General features: G+C 40.8%; 1 protein-coding gene across 1 annotated transcript in view; it reads left to right on the forward strand.

The window, feature by feature from the left end:
* LOC145991298 (tyrosine-protein kinase RYK-like) overlaps nt 1–24576 on the forward strand; it is a 308147-nt gene that overhangs the window by 122701 nt on the left and 160870 nt on the right. Inside the window, exon 2 of the mRNA XM_083127287.1 lies at nt 15257–15384. Within this exon, the coding sequence (XP_082983413.1) occupies nt 15257–15384 (128 nt within the window). The remainder of the gene's footprint in view (nt 1–15256; nt 15385–24576) is intronic.

Here is a 24576-nt window from a genome sequence, read left to right on the forward strand (position 1 = left end):
ATTGTTTTCTAGGCATTTTGACGAAAGGATACACATCAAATTTGTTCGTTTAATCTGTATTTTCATTCTTCTAATAAGTTCTCTATCGCAAGGGGATATAGAGATTCTCTATCTATGTGATGGATATCTTCTCAGTGGTTACGTAGCTACGATTCTCCAGTCCCTTCCACCCACTTGTCTTATTTATTTACTTCATTTCATATCTAACGTAAAAAACACAGATATATATTTTTGAACAAGAAACACACCTCGCGTCGAAGGTTCCAGACTCGAGTTCTGGCTCTTTTTTTTTTTTTTTTTTGTTGCGAGGGTGATTATTCTTGTGTGTCTGTTTATCATCTTTGTCAAAACAATATTCCTCATGATTGCCGTGATTAACCTAGGGAGAGACCAACGCGACTGAAATAACAAAAGTACAGAAAATGCAAGACACATCTGCCTAGGCATGTTATACCTTGGGAATTAGCAATCTGAAAATTAACTTGCGTTTAAGTCGACTACTTGCGAAAGAATTTCGTGCTGTCTCGTTTGGAGTGTTGGTTATCGTGTCGGACTAGCATGCGGGCAACCCGAGTTCGAGCCCAGCGGAAGGAAAGATTATTTTGTCTAATTTCATCCAACCTTATTAATAAAACTGAGGTTTCTGCAAAACCTTTTGAATTGCATGCCACTTAGTATGTTGGTAATCTGAAAGCAGCAAAGATGAAAATTTGATGTTCCGAAGCGACGATGTATTTGTGTATGTGTTGAAAAACGCAGTTATTTATTAGCGAAAAACATGCAGCCACGTGATCATTGAGAACGCTTCCTAGTTGTCAGTGCTAATATGGCAGTAGCTACAGTCTGTCAACATACACCAACTTTCACGTTTCCCGTAAAATGATTACCTTTCCACGTATCAAAATCATGAGTGCTGTCTAAAGCAATACTTTGATACTTGCGTTTGCATGTTCGAATCTAAAGTAATACGAAACTTTAATAACTCTTTGCAATGTGATATTGATATCATATATGGAAAGAATAAAAATGGAGAATTTCGTTTAAAACAACTTATAAGGAGCGGAATTTGATGAAATGTCATCATTTTTCTGACATTTCGGACACGATGCCCATTAAATATATTCAATATTACACTTCATCTAGAACCCAACATTTGTTGCCATTTGTCAGGTTTTAGGTCATTTTCTCCGATTTTCGGCATTTTCCAGTCATTTTTTGCAATATTCGGTATATTGTTTCATCATATTTTGTCACTTCTTTAATTTTGGTAATATTCTTGAATCTTTTCACCAAGGTGAATATATGCCTATATACGTATATTTCGCAGGATTGCAATTTACGAGCAAAAGAAAACTGAACTGTTGACAGTCTTTGTTGTGTCGGGGGAAACCACCAGGTGCCCGTCTGGGGCAAACTCAGATTTAAGATCAGATAAGGAGAGGCTGGAAATACCATAGCTAGACCCTGTTTGGACTGAAAATCCTCGCTGCATATTTTAATTCAATGTGCATGTGCTATCATTTGGTGCCCTCTTTTTTTAAAGCAAGATTGCATTTTGTTTAATTTCATTTTCATTTCAATTTTTAAACTGAAACTAACAAATTTAATGGTCATTTTTTGCATTTTACGTCATTTTTCCCATTTTTTAGGATATTCTGTAGGTCATATACCCATATTTTTTAGGTCATCAACTTTCGCTCTCTACTTATAAATATATTAAATTATGTGGATACCTGATGTGAAACGTACGATGCACGATCAGAGAGCCTGAATGTTGCATTGAAAACTGCAGAGAACAATGACTGACTTATGAACAGTGAAACGTTTTTCCATGCTCCAATGGGATTTTATTTATAACTATAAATAAACAAGGGAGAAAGACACAGGTTGGTATGATGAACTAAATTGTAATCTAAAAGTTTTAATTGAAGAAACAAAACACGTTCACGGTTGGCGCATTCAATTTCAGGCACATTACACTAACTGAAAGACTATTTTCAAAATTAATAATATTTGGATAACCGGCAAATACAAACTTGATGTTACTCACGTAATGCACTTGATAATCAAAGAAACATAATTTTTCTTGAGCATTCTCTTTATGTTGTGTCTTGATTGTTGAAATAATACGTTGAAACTAGTGTTGCCCACGAGATGAGACTTTGGCCTGTCTCGTCTCGTGGAAGTCTCGTCTCGAAAATATTCGTTTGTCTCATGACACATGGTCAATCTCGTCTCGTCTCGAATTTTAAAAAGCCTGTCCCGTCTCGTCCCGTGGACAACACTAGTTGAAACGAACAGTAGTATGTTTTAGCGTGTGTTTAGAATCTCTTGTGTACTGCATGGGAATACTGAAGTCATTTTAGTTTCCTAATCAAATAACAATTATTCAGTGTAATCTTTAAAAAGGAAAGTCTTTGTTTCTTTGCAGCTGTTCATGACAGAAATTCAATTGCAAGACAAGTTACCAAATTAGCAATAATTCTCTTACATATTTTTGGTATATGCTTGTCTGCCTTATACCGGATGATGAAGGAAGGAGATATAAAAGATAGACAATTACGGTTCTTGGGTAGCTCGTCCTGCTTTTGCTTTTGTCAGAAAACCTGATCAGCATACTGAACCAAGCCATCACACTTCAATAATATAATTCTGTTTCTGTGGTCAAATAACTAAAAAAAAGGCAATAAAATTGTCAGTGTGAGGAGATGGAGAAATAATTTCCTTTTTTCTTACATTATACTCTGTCTGTATGCCTAGTGTGGTTTGTCTGTCCCAAAGCTGAAGACAAACCTCTGTCTGTCTGTTGTAACGCGTGGCATGTTTTCTTCCAGCTTACAAATAACGTAAAATATCTTCGTTCACTTCAGTGTGCTGGTTCTGCAGGCACAAGGTCATATCAACTGATAAGCAGACACCACGTGACTCCGGGGCCAACTGTCAGCACCGCAGAGAAGCTTCAGTAACTTTTGCAAGGTTCCTTCTAGTCCTTGACAGAGCGCATGCTCCGTAATTATGTGCCGAAAACCCATGTTTTCTGTGTATAAAATTTACGTATGTTTGGATTGTGTGCTCAAATGTTCCAGTAAACATAACTCCGTGACACACAACAACAATTACAAGCGCTTCAAAGATTAGAAACTTAGCAAGCGTTACTCATAAGACGATTAGATTGTCGAACTGACAGAATAACAGGTGGTGGGGTTGTCGGCCTCCGTGGCGGAGTGGTTAGCAGAGCACGTTACAACGCCAGGGGTTCTGGGTTCGAGTCCCAGGTAAGGCATGGGTATTTGTGTTCGTCCAGTTGGTAAGAAACAAAGAAAATGTAAGAATTGAAAAGTGTAAAAGTGAGAAAAAGAGTGAATGGTGGGGGATACCTCCGTGTAGGGGGTATTTCCTTTAAAAAAAAAGGTGGTAGATACTGGGTTCGATTCCGTTATATTGCCTCCAATTTTTTTTTTAACTCGAGCGACTATATATTTCAATTTATTTATTTGCGAACATTCTTATTTTATTTGCTGTGCGAATTGTTGAATTTTGTTTTCCAAACGATTACGATAATTTCTTGTGAATAGTATTATATGTATTTCTGGATCATTTTCTCAAAAGAAATGTATACTTTTCGCCAGGCATAACATTTTATTGAGTATATTTGTAAAATGATGAGAAATGTGAAAAAAAAACTATCGTAAAAAATAATTTTCACAAATAAAATTTAAAACGGTAAAGTAAAGATTTGGAAGTCGGTAGGTATGCCTAGGCCCTTCATGGGTTGTTGCGCGACGGATTATTATTATTATTATAAAGTAAAGATTTCCACCCAAAAATAAATTAAAAATGTATTAAACTTTTACTCCAATAAATTATTAAATAAAATGCAATAATTGGTTTGCTCGAGTTATTTAAAAAAAATAGAAAAAAAGAACGGTAATCGAACTCAAAGCATTCTTTACGCGAAACTTAACCGCTACCACGGGGCCACTTGACCACTTGGCACTTGCATTCTTCATCAAAACCTTCAAGTGCTTTTCCTCGATTTTTTCCTTCTTTTTAAGTCCACTTTATGCACAGTAAGAAAACTGGATCTATAGTTTAAAGTGGGATTCCAACCACTTGTGCCTAAACCGCGTATCAAACTTTTCCTCAGGAATTGTTGGCTAGCGTGCGACATTACAAATACTCGGCTCGAGCATGGATGTGGGTGTTTGTCCCAATGAGAATAGAGAGAATATAGAGGAAATTGTGTGTGTGTGGCAACTGAGAAAAAGGTGAAGAACGAGGATACTATTAATTTTGAAAATACTCTTTCAGTTAGTGTAATGTGCCTGAAATTGAATGCGCCAACCGTGAACGTGTTTTGTTTCTTCAATTAAAACTTTTAGATTACAATTTATTTCATCATACCAACCTGTGATCTTCTCCCTTGTTTATTTATAGTTATAAATAAAATCCCATTGGAGCATGGAAAAACGTTTCACTGTTCATAAGTCAGTCATTGTTCTCTGCAGTTTTCAATGCAACATTCAGGCTCTCTGATCGTGCATCGTACGTTTCACATCAGGTATCCACATAATTTAATATATTTATAAGTAGAGAGCGAAAGTTGATGACCTAAAAAATATGGGTATATGACCTACAGAATATCCTAAAAAATGGGAAAAATGACGTAAAATGCAAAAAATGACCATTAAATTTGTTAGTTTCAGTTTAAAAATTGAAATGAAAATGAAATTAAACAAAATGCAATCTTGCTTTAAAAAAAGAGGGCACCAAATGATAGCACATGCACATTGAATTAAAATATGCAGCGAGGATTTTCAGTCCAAACAGGGTCTAGCTATGGTATTTCCAGCCTCTCCTTATCTGATCTTAAATCTGAGTTTGCCCCAGACGGGCACCTGGTGGTTTCCCCCGACACAACAACATTCAGGCTCTCTGATCGTGCATCGTACGTTTCACATCAGGTATCCACATAATTTAATATATTTATAAGTAGAGAGCGAAAGTTGATGACCTAAAAAATATGGGTATATGACCTACAGAATATCCTAAAAAATGGGAAAAAATGACGTAAAATGCAAAAAATGACCATTAAATTTGTTAGTTTCAGTTTAAAAATTGAAATGAAAATGAAATTAAACAAAATGCAATCTTGCTTTAAAAAAAGAGGGCACCAAATGATAGCACATGCACATTGAATTAAAATATGCAGCGAGGATTTTCAGTCCAAACAGGGTCTAGCTATGGTATTTCCAGCCTCTCCTTATCTGATCTTAAATCTGAGTTTGCCCCAGACGGGCACCTGGTGGTTTCCCCCGACACAACAACATTCAGGCTCTCTGATCGTGCATCGTACGTTTCACATCAGGTATCCACATAATTTAATATATTTATAAGTAGAGAGCGAAAGTTGATGACCTAAAAAATATGGGTATATGACCTACAGAATATCCTAAAAAATGGGAAAAAATGACGTAAAATGCAAAAAATGACCATTAAATTTGTTAGTTTCAGTTTAAAAATTGAAATGAAAATGAAATTAAACAAAATGCAATCTTGCTTTAAAAAAAGAGGGCACCAAATGATAGCACATGCACATTGAATTAAAATATGCAGCGAGGATTTTCAGTCCAAACAGGGTCTAGCTATGGTATTTCCAGCCTCTCCTTATCTGATCTTAAATCTGAGTTTGCCCCAGACGGGCACCTGGTGGTTTCCCCCGACACAACAAAGACTGTCAACAGTTCAGTTTTCTTTTGCTCGTAAATTGCAATCCTGCGAAATATACGTATATAGGCATATATTCACCTTGGTGAAAAGATTCAAGAATATTACCAAAATTAAAGAAGTGACAAAATATGATGAAACAATATACCGAATATTGCAAAAAATGACTGGAAAATGCCGAAAATCGGAGAAAATGACCTAAAACCTGACAAATGGCAACAAATGTTGGGTTCTAGATGAAGTGTAATATTGAATATATTTAATGGGCATCGTGTCCGAAATGTCAGAAAAATGATGACATTTCATCAAATTCCGCTCCTTATAAGTTGTTTTAAACGAAATTCTCCATTTTTATTCTTTCCATATATGATATCAATATCACATTGCAAAGAGTTATTAAAGTTTCGTATTACTTTAGATTCGAACATGCAAACGCAAGTATCAAAGTATTGCTTTAGACAGCACTCATGATTTTGATACGTGGAAAGGTAATCATTTTACGGGAAACGTGAAAGTTGGTGTATGTTGACAGACTGTAGCTACTGCCATATTAGCACTGACAACTAGGAAGCGTTCTCAATGATCACGTGGCTGCATGTTTTTCGCTAATAAATAACTGCGTTTTTCAACACATACACAAATACATCGTCGCTTCGGAACATCAAATTTTCATCTTTGCTGCTTTCAGATTACCAACATACGAAGTGGCATGCAATTCAAAAGGTTTTGCAGAAACCTCAGTTTTATTAATAAGGTTGGATGAAATTAGACAAAATAATCTTTCCTTCCGCTGGGCTCGAACTCGGGTTGCCCGCATGCTAGTCCGACACGATAACCAACACTCCAAACGAGACAGCACGAAATTCTTTCGCAAGTAGTCGACTTAAACGCAAGTTAATTTTCAGATTGCTAATTCCCAAGGTATAACATGCCTAGGCAGATGTGTCTTGCATTTTCTGTACTTTTGTTATTTCAGTCGCGTTGGTCTCTCCCTAGGTTAATCACGGCAATCATGAGGAATATTGTTTTGACAAAGATGATAAACAGACACACAAGAATAATCACCCTCGCAACAAAAAAAAAAAAAAAAAAAAGAGCCAGAACTCGAGTCTGGAACCTTCGACGCGAGGTGTGTTTCTTGTTCAAAAATATATCTCTGTGTTTTTTACGTTAGATATGAAATGAAGTAAATAAATAAGACAAGTGGGTGGAAGGGACTGGAGAATCGTAGCTACGTAACCACTGAGAAGATATCCATCGCATAGATAGAGAATCTCTATATCCCCTTGCGATAGAGAACTTATTAGAAGAATGAAAATACAGATTAAACGAACAAATTTGATGTGTATCCTTTCGTCAAAATGCCTAGAAAACAATATTACATACTTCTTCGCTAGTAGAAAATAATAAAAAAATTGTCCCTGGTGGGGATCGAACCTAGACCTCACTGATGAAAGCTCTGTACGCTAACCAACACTCTATCAATAGCACCATGTTTTCTTTTTTCCAGTCAGTCTGTTTCCTTCCTCAACACCTGAAGACGAGAATGCTTGTTAATTTGTCTCATAATTGCTTCATTGTCTATTAATAGAAACCACGTATGTCACAAATAGCGCATTCTTTCTGTGAAAAATCCCATGTTTCGCACATCGTGCTTCTCCATTTACTGTTATTTGGACATTCACTTGGAAGTTAAAACTTAGCTTTGTGTGTTTGTTTTCACGTGCATGTGTGTGAGAAGAATGGTGTGAACGTGTGTTCGATGTTTTTCTGGACATTATTTTCGTTCAAAGCATTAATATAATTGTAAAATATGGAATTTACTGTAATGCAAGGAGTGAAAATATAAACCCAGTCCGTCAGGTTCGTTCCCAAACAACATTAAATAATGGAACGTAACGTGGACCGAGTATTATTCCATGTCGAGAACACGAGACATTACGATCGACAATCTTTATCTCGTATTTCTCTTTGGCATCACTACTCAATTTACAGAGATGTATACCCGTGACTGGTATACAAGCCGCAGAATTGCAATGCTGATTGGGTTGTCTAGTCACAAGGCGCTTGGTGGTCAGACATGGATGGCTTGCTTCAGTGCTTCTTCAATAAGGTCGTTACAACCCAGAAGTGTCCGTGACTGTACAGCCAAGAGGTATAGTGTTTTTTGCCTACTGTGTATTATTTTTCCTATTTATTATGTACTAGTAATCGTGCGGCTCGTGCTCTGAAAACCTGTACTCCTTGTTGCTTATATTGAACTGGAACATATACTTTTCTGCAGTGTAGTCTGAATGTTGTGGTTTCTCGTAATCCTTTTGCGGATTCGAATCCCGTCCTGGGCATGTGTGCACTTTGTGAGTATCCTCTTATCAATTTAATCATGTAATCACTCATCCTCATCTTCGCGATTAGTCAAAAGTGGCAGAAAATCGAAGTAAAAATAATCCAAATCAATGTTGTTTTTTTAGTGGGTGCAAATTAAGATGACGTTTGTGTGCCAGGAAAAGCATCTTCGCAAACAGAAACACAGTAATGCCAGCCAACCCATGATTATCTGTAGTCTGTGCAAAACATTAACGTACGAAAAGCCGTTTCAAGTAAAGTGACCTATAATATTCGCAATATTTAAACACATTATTTGTCCACAGCCTAACCTAGGAAAAGTTACGTAGTGTTGATGTGCAATTGTGAATAGGTGAAATGTGAAACGGTGAAAATATACAGAATATTACCAAATTCTTCCATCTGGTCAATCTCTCCTGTAATTTTCTTAAATATTTCTAAAAGTGTTCACAAACATTTAATAATAATTACTTCTAAACGCTAAAATCCAATAAAAGTTGCCACACAGCTCCATCTATTATGCCAGCCTACGTCTCGATATCACCGACATAAAAATTGCATGCACGCGAGAAAGTGACAGAATACTGGAGATTTCATCATCTTTCCCGATGGGGAAATAAAACGCCTCAAAAGGATGCTTTAGAGTGATTTTTTCCTCCCAAGAAGAACCCTTGCTCTAATGGAAGAGTTATTAATATTTTAACAGGCACCAAGATTTTCCATTATTCTTTTCGGATCCTCTTCTCTCTTTCTATCTCTGTCGTTGTCTTAAGAGCAAATCTTGGAGGGTTTAGCTTTTTCAATCTTCAATTTCGCGTTGCATCGCCATGAAAGTTGTACGTTGAAAGCCTAGAAGAGCAATGATGTGCTCCTCCTATGTGGACAATTCGCTCTTTTCTTTAGTTGCTCATAAAATTTGATATTTCCTTTGTCTGGGATGTGCTGTGAAATTGATATTCCTTTCCATCCCTCTCCCTCTCTCTCTCTATATAATATACACCGGGTGGTCCAAAAGACCCGGAACGGTCAAATATCGTGAGAAATACACATCGAATCGGAAAACGAAAAATAAGTATTGAATAAGTGAAAAAAAGCTATTCAATGATATCACACTTGATTCCCCACCCCCGCCCCTTTGGGAATGGGGAGGGTGCAACTGTGAAATTTTAAATGGAAACCCCAATTTTGTATTGTAGAATCGGAAAGAGGACTTCATTCCGAGTCCAACGAGCTATCAACCATCCTCAATGGCGATTTTAAATTTTTGCAAAAACATAACCCCCCCAAAAAATTAAAGGGACGTATCTCTGGCCCTAATTGAGCTGGAGTGAAAGCGATTGCAGATTCGGAATCTGCACGTCAAGACCTTTCAATAGAGTACATGGAAGGGGGGGTCTACGATCACATGCAGATTCCGAATCTGCAATCGCTTTCACTCTAGCTCAATTAGGGCCAGAGATACGTCCCTTTAATTTTTTGGGGGGGGTTATGTTTTTGCAAAAATTTAAAATCGCCATTGAGGATGGTTGATAGCTCGTTGGACTCGGAATGAAGTCCTCTTTCCGATTCTACAATACAAAATTGGGGTTTCCATTTAAAATTTCACAGTTGCCCCCTCCCCATTCCCAAAGGGGCGGGGGTGGGGAATCAAGTGTGATATCATTGAATAGCTTTTTTTCACTTATTCAATACTTATTTTTCGTTTTCCGATTCGATGTGTATTTCTCACGATATTTGACCGTTCCGGGTCTTTTGGACCACCCGGTGTATACCCTTTGTGAAGGCACCCAAATGTCAACATCTCTTCCATGTACTACAGCATGGACTGCATTGTTGAAGACTAACGAGGCTCTGGCGCCGGAACCTGCAACCAGGATAATCTGTGCGATTCGTGTTGTCGTCCCTATATCTTTGTGATTAATCATCATCCATTTCATCTTATTACCAATCATCCTCAACTTCGCGGTTAGCCACACGTGGCAGAAAAGCGAATTAAAGTAAATCAATTCAATCAACGAATCCCTTTCTCTCTCTAGCTGATATTTGTGGTGTAGGTGAGGTGAAGGCAAAGGGATCCCTGTTCGAATCTTGTGCAATGCATGTTTTATTGAGTTTTTGAGTTTTATATTGAGACATTTTTACACCGAAAGTACCCCTGAGGGGCATTTGTGTATGTACATTACAAAATACAACATGTTTACATCGCACATAATATATATCTATATCTATACATCAATTGGGCAGTACTTTTTACAATAGTATAACATAATATAATAGTAAAATCATACATGCTGTAAAGGTACAATATTATATAGTGTTTACAATCTAAATTTATTTTATAAAGTTATTTCATTCCTGAAATTCTTTAACTGAATATAATGTATATTCCAATAGCAATTTTTTCGCTTTACTTTTAAAGATCGTGGTTATCTCAAAATTTTTGTAACTTTTTGGTAACATATTGTTTAACTGGATGCCTGTGTAAAAAGGTTCTGTTTGGTATGCAGTTAGGCGCACTTTGGGAATGTGGAAATTATTATTTTGTCTGGTATTGTAATTGTGAGTGTCTTTGGATAGTTCGATTTTGTTTCGTGTACGAAAATAAGTGTTTCAAGTATGTACAAATTTGGGAAGTGTTAATATACGAAATTTTTCAAAAAGAGTTTTACATGTATCAGTTTTGTGTGTATTTACCAATGCTCGTTTTTTTTATTTTAAAAATACTCTGCATGTTTGAGTGGTTGGTCCAGGATCTCGCCACTGAAGATTGATGGTTTTGACCTGATTATCAGTTTCCCATCATCAAGTACACCATCATCGTTGCGATTAGCCGGAAGTGGAAGAGAAGCGCCGCAGACTAACAAGAGTATAATTTGTACATCTCTCTCGCATCCCTTATCATGGTACTGCATATTTGAAATAAAGAGGTTCCGGGTTCGATTCCCTTTATTGATTCGTATTGCACCAAAATTGTATATACACAGTACAATCCTGATTAGCCTATCTGGGCGTTAAATTCACTTTGCAAACAAGCAAAACATACTTTTTGCCGTGAATAACCTTTACTTATAAGAGTTAAAGAAGTGACACATATCGTTATTTGTCTTTTGTTTTCCCTTCTCTCTCTCTCTCTCTCTATCCCTCCCTCCTCCTCTCTTTCTCTTAATTTAGCTTTTTTGTTACTACTGTTGTTATCGTCCTGACACGACATAAATTTATTCTGTATCCATATGTTATAAAAACACACACGCCCTTGTCCTGTGTTCCACATCAGCAATACTGAAAACTATGCATATTTGTGATTCAAGGCTCTTATCAATCACGTGGTAGCTCCTGTGTGTGACTGATGACGCATACCGATGGTATTCCATCGATTTTTGGAATTCTTCGAGTCCTGAGGTTTGCAAAGTCAACGTTCGCATTCCAAGCCGTGCTTCGCGTGAGAGAGTGAGCTTATCTGTTGCATAGTGCACTGGAAAGCCACAGGAAGCGTGAATGGCGACCAGTTTATCTGTAGGTGTCGGAAAATAGAAATCGTGATACCACCTACATTTTAAGTCTTCGGGAGTAGTCAAGGCTAATTGCCTTCGTGGGAGAGCGTTTTGGTTGGGCGACATATGATTTCGTCACCAAAAACTTCGGGTTTCATTCACGATCTAAGTGCAAATGAGATAACATTGGTCAAAATGATCCTAAATTTCATTCGCAATGCTCAAGATGTTCCGAAATCTCCCTGGTAGTGGGCTAAATGATCCGAAATCACTTTTGAAATGGGCAAAACATTCCTAAATCACGTTTGAAATGGAAAAAGCGTTCCGAAATCACTTTTGAGTGGGCAAAGCGTTCCGAAATTACGTTTGAAATTAGCAAAGTGTACGAAATCACTCTTGAAATGGGTAAAGTGTACGAAATCACTCTTGAAATGGGTAAAGTGTACGAAATCACTCTTGAAATGGGCAAAGTGTACGAAATCACTTTTGAAATGGGTAAAGTGTGCGAAATCACTTTTGAAATGGACAAAGCGTTCCCAAATCACGTTTGAGATGGGCAAAGCGTTCCCAAATCAAGTTCGAAGTGGGCAAAGCGATCCGAAATCGCTTTTGAAGTGGGCAAAGCGATCCGAAATCGCTTTTGAAGTGGGCAAAGCGATCCGAAATCGCTTTTGAAGTGGGCAAAGCGATCCGAAATCGCTTTTGAAGTGGGCAAAGCGATCCGAAATCGCTTTTGAAGTGGGCAAAGCGACCCGAAATCGCTTTTGAAGTGGGCAAAGCGACCCGAAATCGCTTTTGAAGTGGGCAAAGCGACCCGAAATCGCTTTTGAAGTGGGCAAAGCGACCCGAAATCGCTTTTGAAGTGGGCAAAGCGACCCGAAATCGCTTTTGAAGTGGGCAGAGCGACCCGAAATCGCTTTTGAAGTGGGCAGAGCGACCCGAAATCGCTTTTGAAGTGGGCAGAGCGACCCGGAATCGCTTTTGAAGTGGGCAGAGCGACGCGGAATCGCTTTTGAAATTGGGCAAAAAGATTGGATGCACTTTTCGTGGGTAGATTGCAGTCACGTTTTGCTTTCGTGTAGGCCATGTGGTGTATGGGTACTACCAAAGTTGCCATGAACCCTTTCATACCCCTCAATATACCCCTAATGTATTTGTGTAGCAGGGATTTATCATGTCTAGATTACATGTTTCAGATAGCCTTTCTACTCCATGGAATAGTGGACCTAAACCAAGACAAAATCGACCATCGGTCTGAAACCAGAAAGCTTCCTTCTCTCTCTCTCTGTGTGTGTGTGTGTGTCTGCTGAATTAATGTAACATCTCTTCCGCTACAGACCATCTGCCTTCCCTTCCTCTCGCCGAGAGAGAGACCAGTTGCCGCTCCTTTCCGGAGTCTGTTTGTTTGAGATTCATGTCAACAAAAACCTCCATTCGCAAGCCAGATCACGTACTACACACGTGATCCCAATCGGAGGGAATTTTCGCAGCGCCGGCGGCATCTGCAATTAAAATATTCCGGAAGCGTCCCTCCAATAGTCGATTGGTTCCTGAACGCATATAAGACCTCTTCCCATTCCTACCCACCCTCCACATCTTCCTCAAGCCATACTAGTTGCTCTGTCGTCAGATGTTCGCGGTATGCTAATGTTGAGTAGGAAAATATCTCTGAATATATTTAAAACATGCCGGAACCTTGTTGACAATTTTTAAAATGATCGTAAATATGGTTGACAATGATAGAAATGACCGTACATACCGTTGCCAATGGTCGAAATGACCGTACATACCGTTGCTAATGGTCGAAATGACCGTACATACCGTTGCCAATGGTCGAAATGACCGCACATACCGTTGCCAATGGTCGAAATGACCGCACATACCGTTGCCAATGGTCGAAATGACCGCACATACCGTTGCCAATGGTCGAAATGACCGCACATACCGTTGCCAATGGTCGAAATGACCGCACATACCGTTGCCGATGGTCGAAATGACCGCACGTATCGTTGCCGATGGTCGAAATGACCGCACGTATCGTTGCCGATGGTCGAAATGACCGCACGTATCGTTGCCGATGGTCGAAATGACCGCACGTATCGTTGCCGATGGTCGAAATGACCGCACGTATCGTTGCCGATGGTCGAAATGACCGCACGTATCGTTGCCGATGGTCGAAATGACCGCACGTATCGTTGCCGATGGTCGAAATGACCGCACGTATCGTTGCCGATGGTCGAAATGACCGCACGTATCGTTGCCGATGGTCGAAATGACCGCACGTATCGTTGCCGATGGTCGAAATGACCGCACGTATCGTTGCCGATGGTCGAAATGACCGCACGTATCGTTGTCGATGGTCGAAATGACCGCACGTATCGTTGCCGATGGTCGAAATGACCGCACGTATCGTTGCCGATGGTCGAAATGACCGCACGTATCGTTGCCGATGGTCGAAATGACCGCACGTATCGTTGCCGATGGTCGAAATGACCGCACGTATCGTTGCCGATGGTCGAAATGACCGCACGTATCGTTGCCGATGGTCGAAATGACCGCACGTATCGTTGCCGATGGTCGAAATGACCGCACGTATCGTTGCCGATGGTCGAAATGACCGTACGTATCGTTGCCGATGGTCGAAATGACCGTACGTATCGTTGCCGATGGTCGAGTTGACCGTACGTATCGTTGCCGATGGTCGAGTTGACCGTACGTATCGTTGCCGATGGTCGAGTTGACCGTACGTATCGTTGCCGATGGTCGAGTTGACCGTACGTATCGTTGCCGATGGTCGAGTTGACCGTACGTATCGTTGCCGATGGTCGAGTTGACCGTACGTATCGTTGCCGATGGTCGAGTTGACCGTACGTATCGTTGCCGATGGTCGAGTTGACCGTACGTATCGTTGCCGATGGTCGAGTTGACCGTACGTATCGTTGCCGATGGTCGAGTTGACCGTACGTATCGTTGCCGGTGGTCGAGTTGACCGTACGTATCGTTGCCGGTGGTCGAGTTGACCGTACGTATCGTTGCCGGTGGTCGAGTTGACCGTACGTATCGTTGCCGGTGGTCGAGTTGACCGTACGTATCGTTGCCGGTGGTCGAGTTGACCGTACGTATCGTTGCCGGTGGTCGAGTTGACCGTACGTATCGTTGCCGATGGTCGAGTTGACCGTAAATATCGCTGACAATGGTCGAAATATTCAAAATATTGTTGCCAATAATTATAATGTTCAGCTAAACAATGGTGTAAAGATATCTGAACCTTGCGAAAAATAATGAAACTCTGGCGCAATATTTATGACAGTGATGAAATACGTCTTAATTTCGTTGTCGATGGTAAAAGCATATCAGGATCACGTTTCTGCGGACAATAGTATTCATTCTTTTATATTTTTTTATCTAACGAAATTTGATTTTTAAAATAAAAAAATAGTTAATTTACTTGAGATTGAAAATGTTGTATTTACAGGCGTAGAGAATCAGTGTCGTGGAATTTTGTGTTGATTGGAAGATTCTATTAAAGTCGGGTGCAATGGTACGTTGAGACTGAGATGAACAAGTTAGAAATCTCGAGTATTGAAGCCAAATATTCAATATAATGTCAGTTCAAATTCGCATGAAGATATTTCCATTTAGTGTGATATCATTTCTATGATTTCTAACATCCCGATGTCTTTCTTCCACAGGTCTCTCTGCTGAGTTGTATTACGTGAGGGAAGGAGTGGTGAACACGTATGCAATGAACTTCGTGGTTCCTGTCCCAGCCCACATATCCGCTCTCGAATTCTCCTGGCAGTCTCTCACAAAGAACCCGGTAAGTGCGGAAAATCTGTTCTTGTCTCATGGTTTCACGATCAGTGATATCACTGACTTTACTAATCTGTATGTATGAATTCTTATGAAATTTGCTGATATCTTCAAAATGTATATTGGCTGAGCATGCTTATTAAACGCTGTCTTTTAGCTAATTAGTTTGTTCTGTGGCGTTCTTGAAGCCGCGCGTTTTTCGTTGCAGAAACATAATGTCTTTCACTTGTACACTTTATAGCCAAAAGTTACCGGACACACAGTGCTGTTCATTTCAAAGACACCAGCCAGGTAACTAATAAGATGTCGGACCTCCCTTTGCTATTATTACAGCACTTACTCTTCGGGGCAGGCTTTCCACTAAGTTCTGGTATATTGCTGGTGGATTTGTTTCCATTCGTCCTGTAGCCTCGTGAATAGTCCCTGGGTAGTTTTCGGTCGAGTGAGACTGACACGCAACCGACGCTCCAGTTCATCCCAAAGATGTTCTATGGGGTTTCAGTCAGAGCTTTGAGCGGTCCAGCTAAGCACATCCACCTGATTGTCCTCAAACCACGATGCAATAGACCCCTGCTTTATGGACAGGGACATTATCGTGCTGATAAGACAAAGGGGGCTATTACAAACTGTTACCACAGTGTGGGCAGCATGCTATTGTCTAAAATGTCCTCATAAACACCACTGTTCACTGTTACCATTGACCAAAATGGCCCGAGTTCAAACCAGGAGAGACAGCCCCAGACCATGACACTGCCTCCACGTCCACTTTGGTGTCCGATACCTTTTGGCTATGTAGGAAAATAAATAGGTTATATAGGCTTGGAAAATAATGAGATGCGGAGCAGGTTTTCGTTAGATGGCTCGTGGTCACTGCATCGAGTCCCATCGGCGTTGTTTTCAGGCTTGCGAGAACGGAGTCACCAATGACTCCGTTTAGTTCGATGTACTTTTTAGCTGCCTTTGCACTGTCGCGTCTAGTTGGTTACGAAGTGCAACACCAAGCCGTACCGTTTCAACGACGTTCTGGAGCGGTGTAGGGTGTGGTGTATGATCACGGAGTGCATGCTAACCAACGAAATGTACATTTAAAACAACAGGCAGGGATTGTTAAATCTACACCGCTATTTTTTCCTACAACGTCTAAAAAGGGGTATACCCTTTTCTCAGTGCCGTATACTGAGTCCCAGATCTGGCCTATCTCACAATGTCACGTGGTCCTAGGCTATGAATAGAAATAAATTGACCAACTGCTAAGAAATCAGGTTGCCAACTCATAGGAAATCAGGTTGCCAACTCATAGGAAATCAGGTTGCCAACTCATAGGAAATCAGGTTGCCAACTCGTAGGAAATCAGGTTGCCAACTCGTAGGAAAATGAGGTTGCCAGCTCGTAGGAAATCAGGTTGCCAGCTCGTAGGAAAATGAGGTTGCCAGCTCGTAGGAAAATGAGGTTGCCAGCTCGTAGGAAAATGAGGTTGCCAGCTCGTAGGAAAATGAGGTTGCCAGCTCGTAGGAAAATGAGGTTGCCAGCTCGTAGGAAAATGAGGTTGCCAACTCGTAGGAAAATGAGGTTGCCAGCTCGTAGGAAAATGAGGTTGCCAGCTCGTAGGAAATCAGGTTGCCAGCTCGTAGGAAATCAGGTTGCCAGCTCGTAGGAAAATGAGGTTGCCAACTCGTAGGAAATCAGGTTGCCAGCTCGTAGGAAAATGAGGTTGCCAACTCGTAGGAAATCGGGTTGCCAACTCCAGAATTAGCATCATCTCACGGATATGAATAGTATTATTTACAATTTCTGATCGATTCTTCTCCTGTATTTTATACTCTAAACTTCAGGCTTCGCAGATAGCCTAGCTAGCCTAGAATATATGCTCCTCCCTTTTCTGTGGTTGAACGCAATTTCCTTCCACCAGCCCGACACTGGGATGCACATGCACTACACCTGGTGTCAAATAGTGTAGCGAACTAGACGTGGCTAATATTTCTTTCAAATTACTCCCCCACCACTCCCACCAGGGTGATAATCAATCGACTAGACGCGAACTCGACAGCACGATTGGAGAATCACCAGTTTTCTTGTCAGGGTCTTTTGCGATGATCAATGAGGTTGCATTATGGGAGGATTTCGGTTTTCTGATGTATCAAGCGTTGGTCACGAGAACTGGCACCACTGCATCCATTTCATTTGAGGCTTGAATGTGCGCATGCGCAGTCCCAGCAGCGACAGTTAAATGAAGTTGACACGCCTGTAAGCAGAGTTTTTGTAGCGCATCCGTACAACAACAAAAAAAGGACTGCAAATTCGTACCGCAGCCGGAGGCGACTCAAAACCGGCGAGGGGAAGAGCTACCCTTACCTTCATAATCCTCACAAATTGTGTTGGGTTGTTGGGTGCCCGTCTCCAGGGGGAGAACACTTAATCAACGTGGCTTTTCAAACCCACCACCGACGGCGCTGTAGCGAGTTCAAATCGTTAAATAATGGACCCGGTTTGGCGCGAGGAAGGGACAGAGGATTTCGCCACGGCGTACACAAGGTGGGGGCTGCGGGAATCCCCCCTGAGGATATAATCAGAGCAACGACAAACACATGAGTTCCAAGCCCCTCTGGGTGTACGAATTCCACCTCCCACAGTTTCCATTATAATTTCATCTCCCTTAGTTTTATCTAGCTGTTTCACTCATTTATTCCGCAGGAAGGGCTACGAATGTAAGGGAACTGATAACGGATTCACAGAATGGACAAGAAATGCATTAATAACGGCCAGATTGGGATCTTATTAAATTCAGAGACATCTGTGGCGGAGAGGTTAGGACACCGCGCTACGACGTCAGGGGTCCCGGGTTCGAATCCCAGCCTGGGTATGGGTGTTCTTTGAGAGTGTCCCTTCATCAATTTCATCATATCTTCAATCATCCTCATCTTCGCGATTAGCCAAAAGTAGTGGCCGCGGTGGCTCAGTCGGTAACGCGTCTGACTACCATGCTAAAGGTCCCGGGTTCGATCCCCGGCCGGTTCAAATCCGGCGCCCACCCAGCGTCGAATAACATGGGTACCTGGGGGAAACCCTGGGGGGTAAAGACGGTCAGGGGCCAGATGCTGATCACATCACCCCCACTCACGACCGGATCAATGTTGGGCGTTTATCTCCACACCCCCTATACGCCTTGATGGCGTGGTGCACAGGGGAGCTTCTTTCCATCACATAGAGGCGTCCCCAAACGCATCATGTGTCCAGGGATTGGACAAATTATTAACTGGATACAGTGCACTACCCTGGGGACGGAGACAGGATCACTCTCCGAAACTTAGGTACATAAATATTTGAAACAGTGGTTAGAAGTAAAAAAAAAAACCTCAATCCGTATTAAATTCAGCCTTAACACATATGCAAATGGATATACACGTGCTTCATGCCCGGATGAACCTGACCTATTTTTTCCTCCGCAGTGTACAATGGGGTGTAGTATAATGTTTACGGATTAATTGAGGATTGCATATCCTTGAACAGCGTTATTGCAGTGAATAATTCAATTGCCCTCCTACTAAAAGTGGATTATCGAGAAATAAATAATTAATGTTTCATCTTGATGTGTCATTTCGGGGGTCTCTTGCTCTTTATTGTGGCTGTTACGTCATGTTAGGTGCCATTCATTTAGAGGCCAATTTTGTTCCTTCTATTTTTCAATAAGAGATGGCAGCACCTGTCCTGGACTTTTAACTCGCTTTCATCAGCTTGTTTGTATAACGAACTTAGACTCAAGCGACATTTAACGAGGAGATTGTGTACTGGCTTTATTTGAGAAAAAAACATCTTTTATTTTCGTTCCCTTAATTAGTCTTCATGCCCTGATCAAATGACGCCCGCCATCTTGTTTCTTTTTTCCGCGCCAATTAAAACGTCGTCTTTAACGGCGATCGTTTTGCCGGGAATATAAGCTGCTAATTATGTCAATTAATTAAGGGACTTCTTACGCGAGAGGTCGTTTATGCATCTGCTGAGGGTCTTGTTTCACAGAGAAACGTCTTGTTCTGAAGAGCAGGTCGAGAGAAGCAAAAGCTTGGCAACGCAGAAAGTCTGTGAGTCGGCGTTCTTTAGAGATTCAAAAATACCTGGGACTTTTGCACTGAAAATTCTGGTCTGTAAATTCAACTATGTTTGTTGCTAGTTATCATGATAACCCTAAAGAAGTTGGGTTTTGTTTGTTTGAGTTTAAGTAGTCTTTTATGCACAAATAGTTTAATTGAGACTGGACCTACAGTTTAAGGTGGGTTCCGAAACTATGTGCCTCACCGGGTATCGAGCCCGACATCCCTTGATTACAAGGCGACGACGTTACCACTACACCAAGGGGGAGGCACCCTCCTAGAAAGATATACATACAGGCTTTAATGCATGACTTACTATTGGACACTATTTCCGCAACGAATAAGAAGACTATTGGACACCATTTCCGTAACGAATAAGAAGAATCACAATCTTAAACACAATTTGTATTTAAAGCGTATTTAGGTAACCAAGAAGAAACAACAGATAATATGAATTTAGGCACCTTTTCAGAAACGAGCTGAAAGCAGAGCAAGATGTAATATTATTGCGCTTCATGCCTTAGAATATAGTCCGCCATTTTCTTCATAATGAAACCGTGCAGAAACATTAATATAGCATCGATAGATCACTAAAAACAATATTTAGGAATTTTTTGTTTCCTTTTGTGAAAATGCTAACATTGCAAATTTTAATGGCGGAACTTTGACCTAATCATCATGGGCATTCAGTATGGATGTGAACTAGCACAAGAGAAGGAGAGAGAGAGAGAGAGATTGATTAGCTTATACCGTAATCTTCTGAAAGGCCCTGTGTGACGGCCACTGCCAGTAATTTATGCACAAAGCCGGACGTCACCCGAGAAGACGAAGGCCTTTTCTCCATAGCGGAGACATCTCGGAAAAGTACGCGAGATACTTGCAGCATCAGTTACCATCTTGGGCGAAACTTGGCTATTTCATAACCCAAGCCGAAAGTCCTTCGCGATACAAAGTTCTCCGAGGGAGGGAGTGGGAAGGGGAACGAATGTCCCCCACTTCCAGCGAGGAAGGACATCGTGATGTTATTTGTAACGGAGAATCTGCAAAGCATCTGTGTAAACCAAACTTCCTCTCATGGATACCCCCTCGAGACACACCAAGGAAGCATAAAGTTTGATGAACTCGTTCTCTAATTAACAAACAAGATTAATTAATTGAAGAGAAGCATCACAACTCATCGTCTACGCTAGCCCCCGAGGCCACTTTTCAGAGCTTCTGCGTGTGTTGCCCTCTACCGGCGAAACTTTGCACCAAGTTTAAGTAGCCTTGTCTACAAGGAGTGGCTGGCTTCCTTGGCGTCTGCTGCTTACGCGTCGGAACAATGCTCTCTCAACAATATATATAACCTAATAATCTACCCCTCGGAACAACAAAACGCGTTGCGAAAACTGTATAACACGAGTAGTAGTTTTGTGACACTAGGTGGAATTTTGCTGATGTAGAGTTTTATAGAACCCTAAAAATGCTGACCAAGGCAGTCATTATAATTATAACTCACTATAAACGTAACGTTTTCACCCTCTAACAGGGTGTGTTATATAATATTTAATTAAACATAATTTATTATATAACACACTATAACAGCCCCTTTTAGAGGGTGGAAACGTATCGTTTATAGTGTGTTATAATAATAATGACTGCCTTGAAAACACTGAAACAAGGCTGAATAGTGAACTGTAGAGATTCAACACTGTAGAGTTTACGTTCTAGATATCATTTGATATAATTCACATCATTTTGTACCAAAAAAATTTGGACTTTCACTAGTTCGAATTTCTATGTCCTGCGCATGCGCTTTCCGTTGTTTCCAGACAGGCCCTCGTAGAAATTATGGTAACTTCATTCGCTAGTGTCAAACCATCATGAAGCGACACTTGTGATCTCGAAACACAATCTAATGTACTTTTTCAGTCACCATAGGTTCCGGGTTCGATTCTTTCGGGTTTCATATTTTAATGTTCATCAATTTCACATATTCATCACTCATCTTCATCGCTGCTTTTGACCTGAAAGAGGCAGAAAAGCCGTCTAAAATGCGAATGCAAATAAGATACCATCGAACTGAAAACTATTTTTGTCCAAGAGGTGCCATTTCATTATTTAGTACATGGCTCTTATTTATTCTTTCACACATTTTCGCAGCCACTTCGTTGGTCTAGTGCGTTCAGTGGTCGACTCATGTTGTTTCCAGGTTCGAGTCTTCAGCTGGTCATGGGTGCGGTTGTCTCTTCATCAATTTCAATTTTTCATCATTTTGTACCTTCAGATCAAGAGGTCCCAGGTTCGATGTCGCGCCGAAACACATTTGCGCAAAATTTGTATCGCAGTTTAAACTGTAGCTCAAGTCGCGATTAACCTATCTGAGCATAAACTGTACTTCAAACCAATTAACTCCTCATTCATTTCCATCGTCGCGAAAATTGGCAGAGAAGAAACAAATACAAATAGTAGACTTCCGTCTTCACTTTTATTGCGAGATCCTAAATTTTTATCACACTTTTCAGGTTTTTTATTCTATTTTGGTTGTTTTACGTCACCTTTCTATTCTTAATCGCGACGATGAGTATAATTGATGATGTGATATATTGAATGATAGTAGGAACACAATGATAACGTCAATGTCTTAGCTGGGGTTCGAACCTGGGACCTCTGGCTTGGAAGTGCAGCTTCAGTGTTTCCCTTTCCATCTTCTAATATATATTATTATAGTGTAACAATATACGTGAATATATTAGAAGATGGAAATAGGAACACTCAAACCGCAGTACCAAGCCAGAGCCCCAGGTTCGAACCATTTACTCTTATACTGAATTGATCGATTTGTTTTAAGTCCACTTTATGCACAGAAGGATCCGAACCACAGTCCCATGTGCCTCCACCGGGTATCGATCCCGCGACCCCTTAATTACAAGGCAGAGGCCACATTTAGTCATATCCAATTGCCATGTAGTTGGTACTGCTTCAAAGTTGTACCTCCACCACAATCGGTGACAAAAGTGCGGGGATTGGCATCTCTGACGAGCAACTGCCCACACGTCACGAAACTGCCTCAAATCGGCACGTAGCGAGATCATCTGGTATGGCGATGCGCGTGCGGTATTGTTTACACATGCAGCGTATTAGCGGAGTCATCAGTTGCCTGGCAACTCCACTCGCTTGATTGAAAGGTTTCTCCGAATCTGGTCGCCACTGGCAACCGTCGGCGCTTGTGCCTCTTCAGCATCCAATATTCACAGCATGACAACCCCACGCCTCACACTCCCAACGTCGTTCGTTATATTTTCACAAGGGCTTCCCACAGTAACGGCCTCTATGTATTTTGTTTCAATTTTCTCTCTCTGTCCCTATTGGCTGACGTTCAGCTTGATTTCGGCGCGCGCGGGAAACGGACAAAGAAACTTCTAAACGATCCGTCTCTGACAAACAACGGATACGATTTCTAAAAAAAATGCTTATTGGCAAGTTTGTTGTCATTTTCAATTGTTGTCCGCTCAACAATGGTAAATTATTGCCTTCAAAAATGCGCCCTGAGGATTGTTTAGTCTATATATGTGCATTGTTGGAATTCATTGTTAGCTCGTAAATTTTTCCTTGCTCTTGTTTTCAAAAGGATCCGTCCGTTAAATGAATAACGTGAGCTTTTAAAAAGAGAGTTGTTGCTTTTAAAGCTCTTCCTGGTTCGGCCATGGCAAAGAATGTATCAATGTTGCCAGCTGTGAAGATCCTTTCCTAAGTGTAGGGATTTCTGAATGTAATTTGGACGCCTAGTGGCGAGTTTGTATTATTTTTAAAAGCTGGGAATATACAATAGATTTTCGAGTTGGTATACGATACGATAGCTATTTTCTAGTTTGCATCGTTTGATTCGTAGTAACATAGATAATTATTTTGGGATTTTGTACTTCAAGTTAGTGGCGTATATAAAGTGGGCTACGTGGCTTGAGCCCCCGAAATATAATCGAACGGGGAAAAATTATAAGTATTGCCTTATGTGGATTTAAAAATTTCATTTTGAAACGTGGTTTGGTGAGAACTTTTGACAGCGTCGTGAGCTGCAACTGTAAATTAACCGTGTGTCGACAAGAGACGCATATGCACAACTTCTAGACTCAAAACATAGACCCCTTAATTGAAATTATAACTACGCCACTGGCTGCAGTACCACTTAGCCTCAACGATGATCCTAATTGACCTTTTACAACACAAGGAAGCAAATATTATCTGCTCACGTGTTCATAAACTTGAATGAAAACTTCAATGATGATAAATTTTAAAACTATGGTATTTGTTATTTAACGCTTATTCATGGACGTGTTCAATTGAAGTCAACGTGACGTCAGAAATGTTTGAAGACCAGTAGCAGGTTTGTTCCAAGATTAAATCAAAGTCTTCTGACGTTATTATTTATAGCTTAGTGTTACACAAGCTAAGTATTCGATACAGTTATCATAGTCAGAAATAATTACAATAATTATTCACACCCACCTCCGTGGCGGAGTGGTTAGTACAGAGTGCTACAACGCAAAGGGTCCCGGGTTCGTCAATGTCATTATATGATCACTCATCCTCATCTTCGCGATTAGTCAAAAGTGGCAGAAAAGCGGAGTAAAGTAAACCAAATCAATGAAGCATCAGTTTGGGTTAAACAGCGTCTCATTGGGGAACTCTTCTTGCGAGTGTTGAAGATGCTTTTTAAGTTTCTTCACGATCCAGAGGGAGTTATATAAGAGAAGGTTGAGGTGATGATTTCTTAGCTGGCTTACAACTATTGCCTCATCTCTTTTCCCCCACTTTTCCCCCCATCGAGCGAAGGAAGAGCCGTCGAGAGCGACGTGTGGTTTTATTAAACCCTGATGATAAATTGATTGCGCCAGACAGGCTCCGGCTTCCCTTCATGTTAACTGACGACAATGAAACATTATTAAACTGATGTCCCCTCCCCAGGGGTGGATCGCCTCCCCCCCACCTACTTCCTCCTCGCCCTATCGGAAGGAAAGGAATCGAAATGGTCTCGAGAGGATTAGACCAGCGATTCTCAACTTCTTGAGCGATATACTGCTTAGAATGTTACATGCGTTAAGGGGTGTGTAAAAGAGGGGGTCAAAGGGGCTTCA

This window comes from Lepisma saccharinum, chromosome 8 (assembly GCF_977018435.1).
Source record: "Lepisma saccharinum chromosome 8, izLepSacc3.1, whole genome shotgun sequence".
NCBI classification, from domain to species: domain Eukaryota; kingdom Metazoa; phylum Arthropoda; class Insecta; order Zygentoma; family Lepismatidae; genus Lepisma; species Lepisma saccharinum.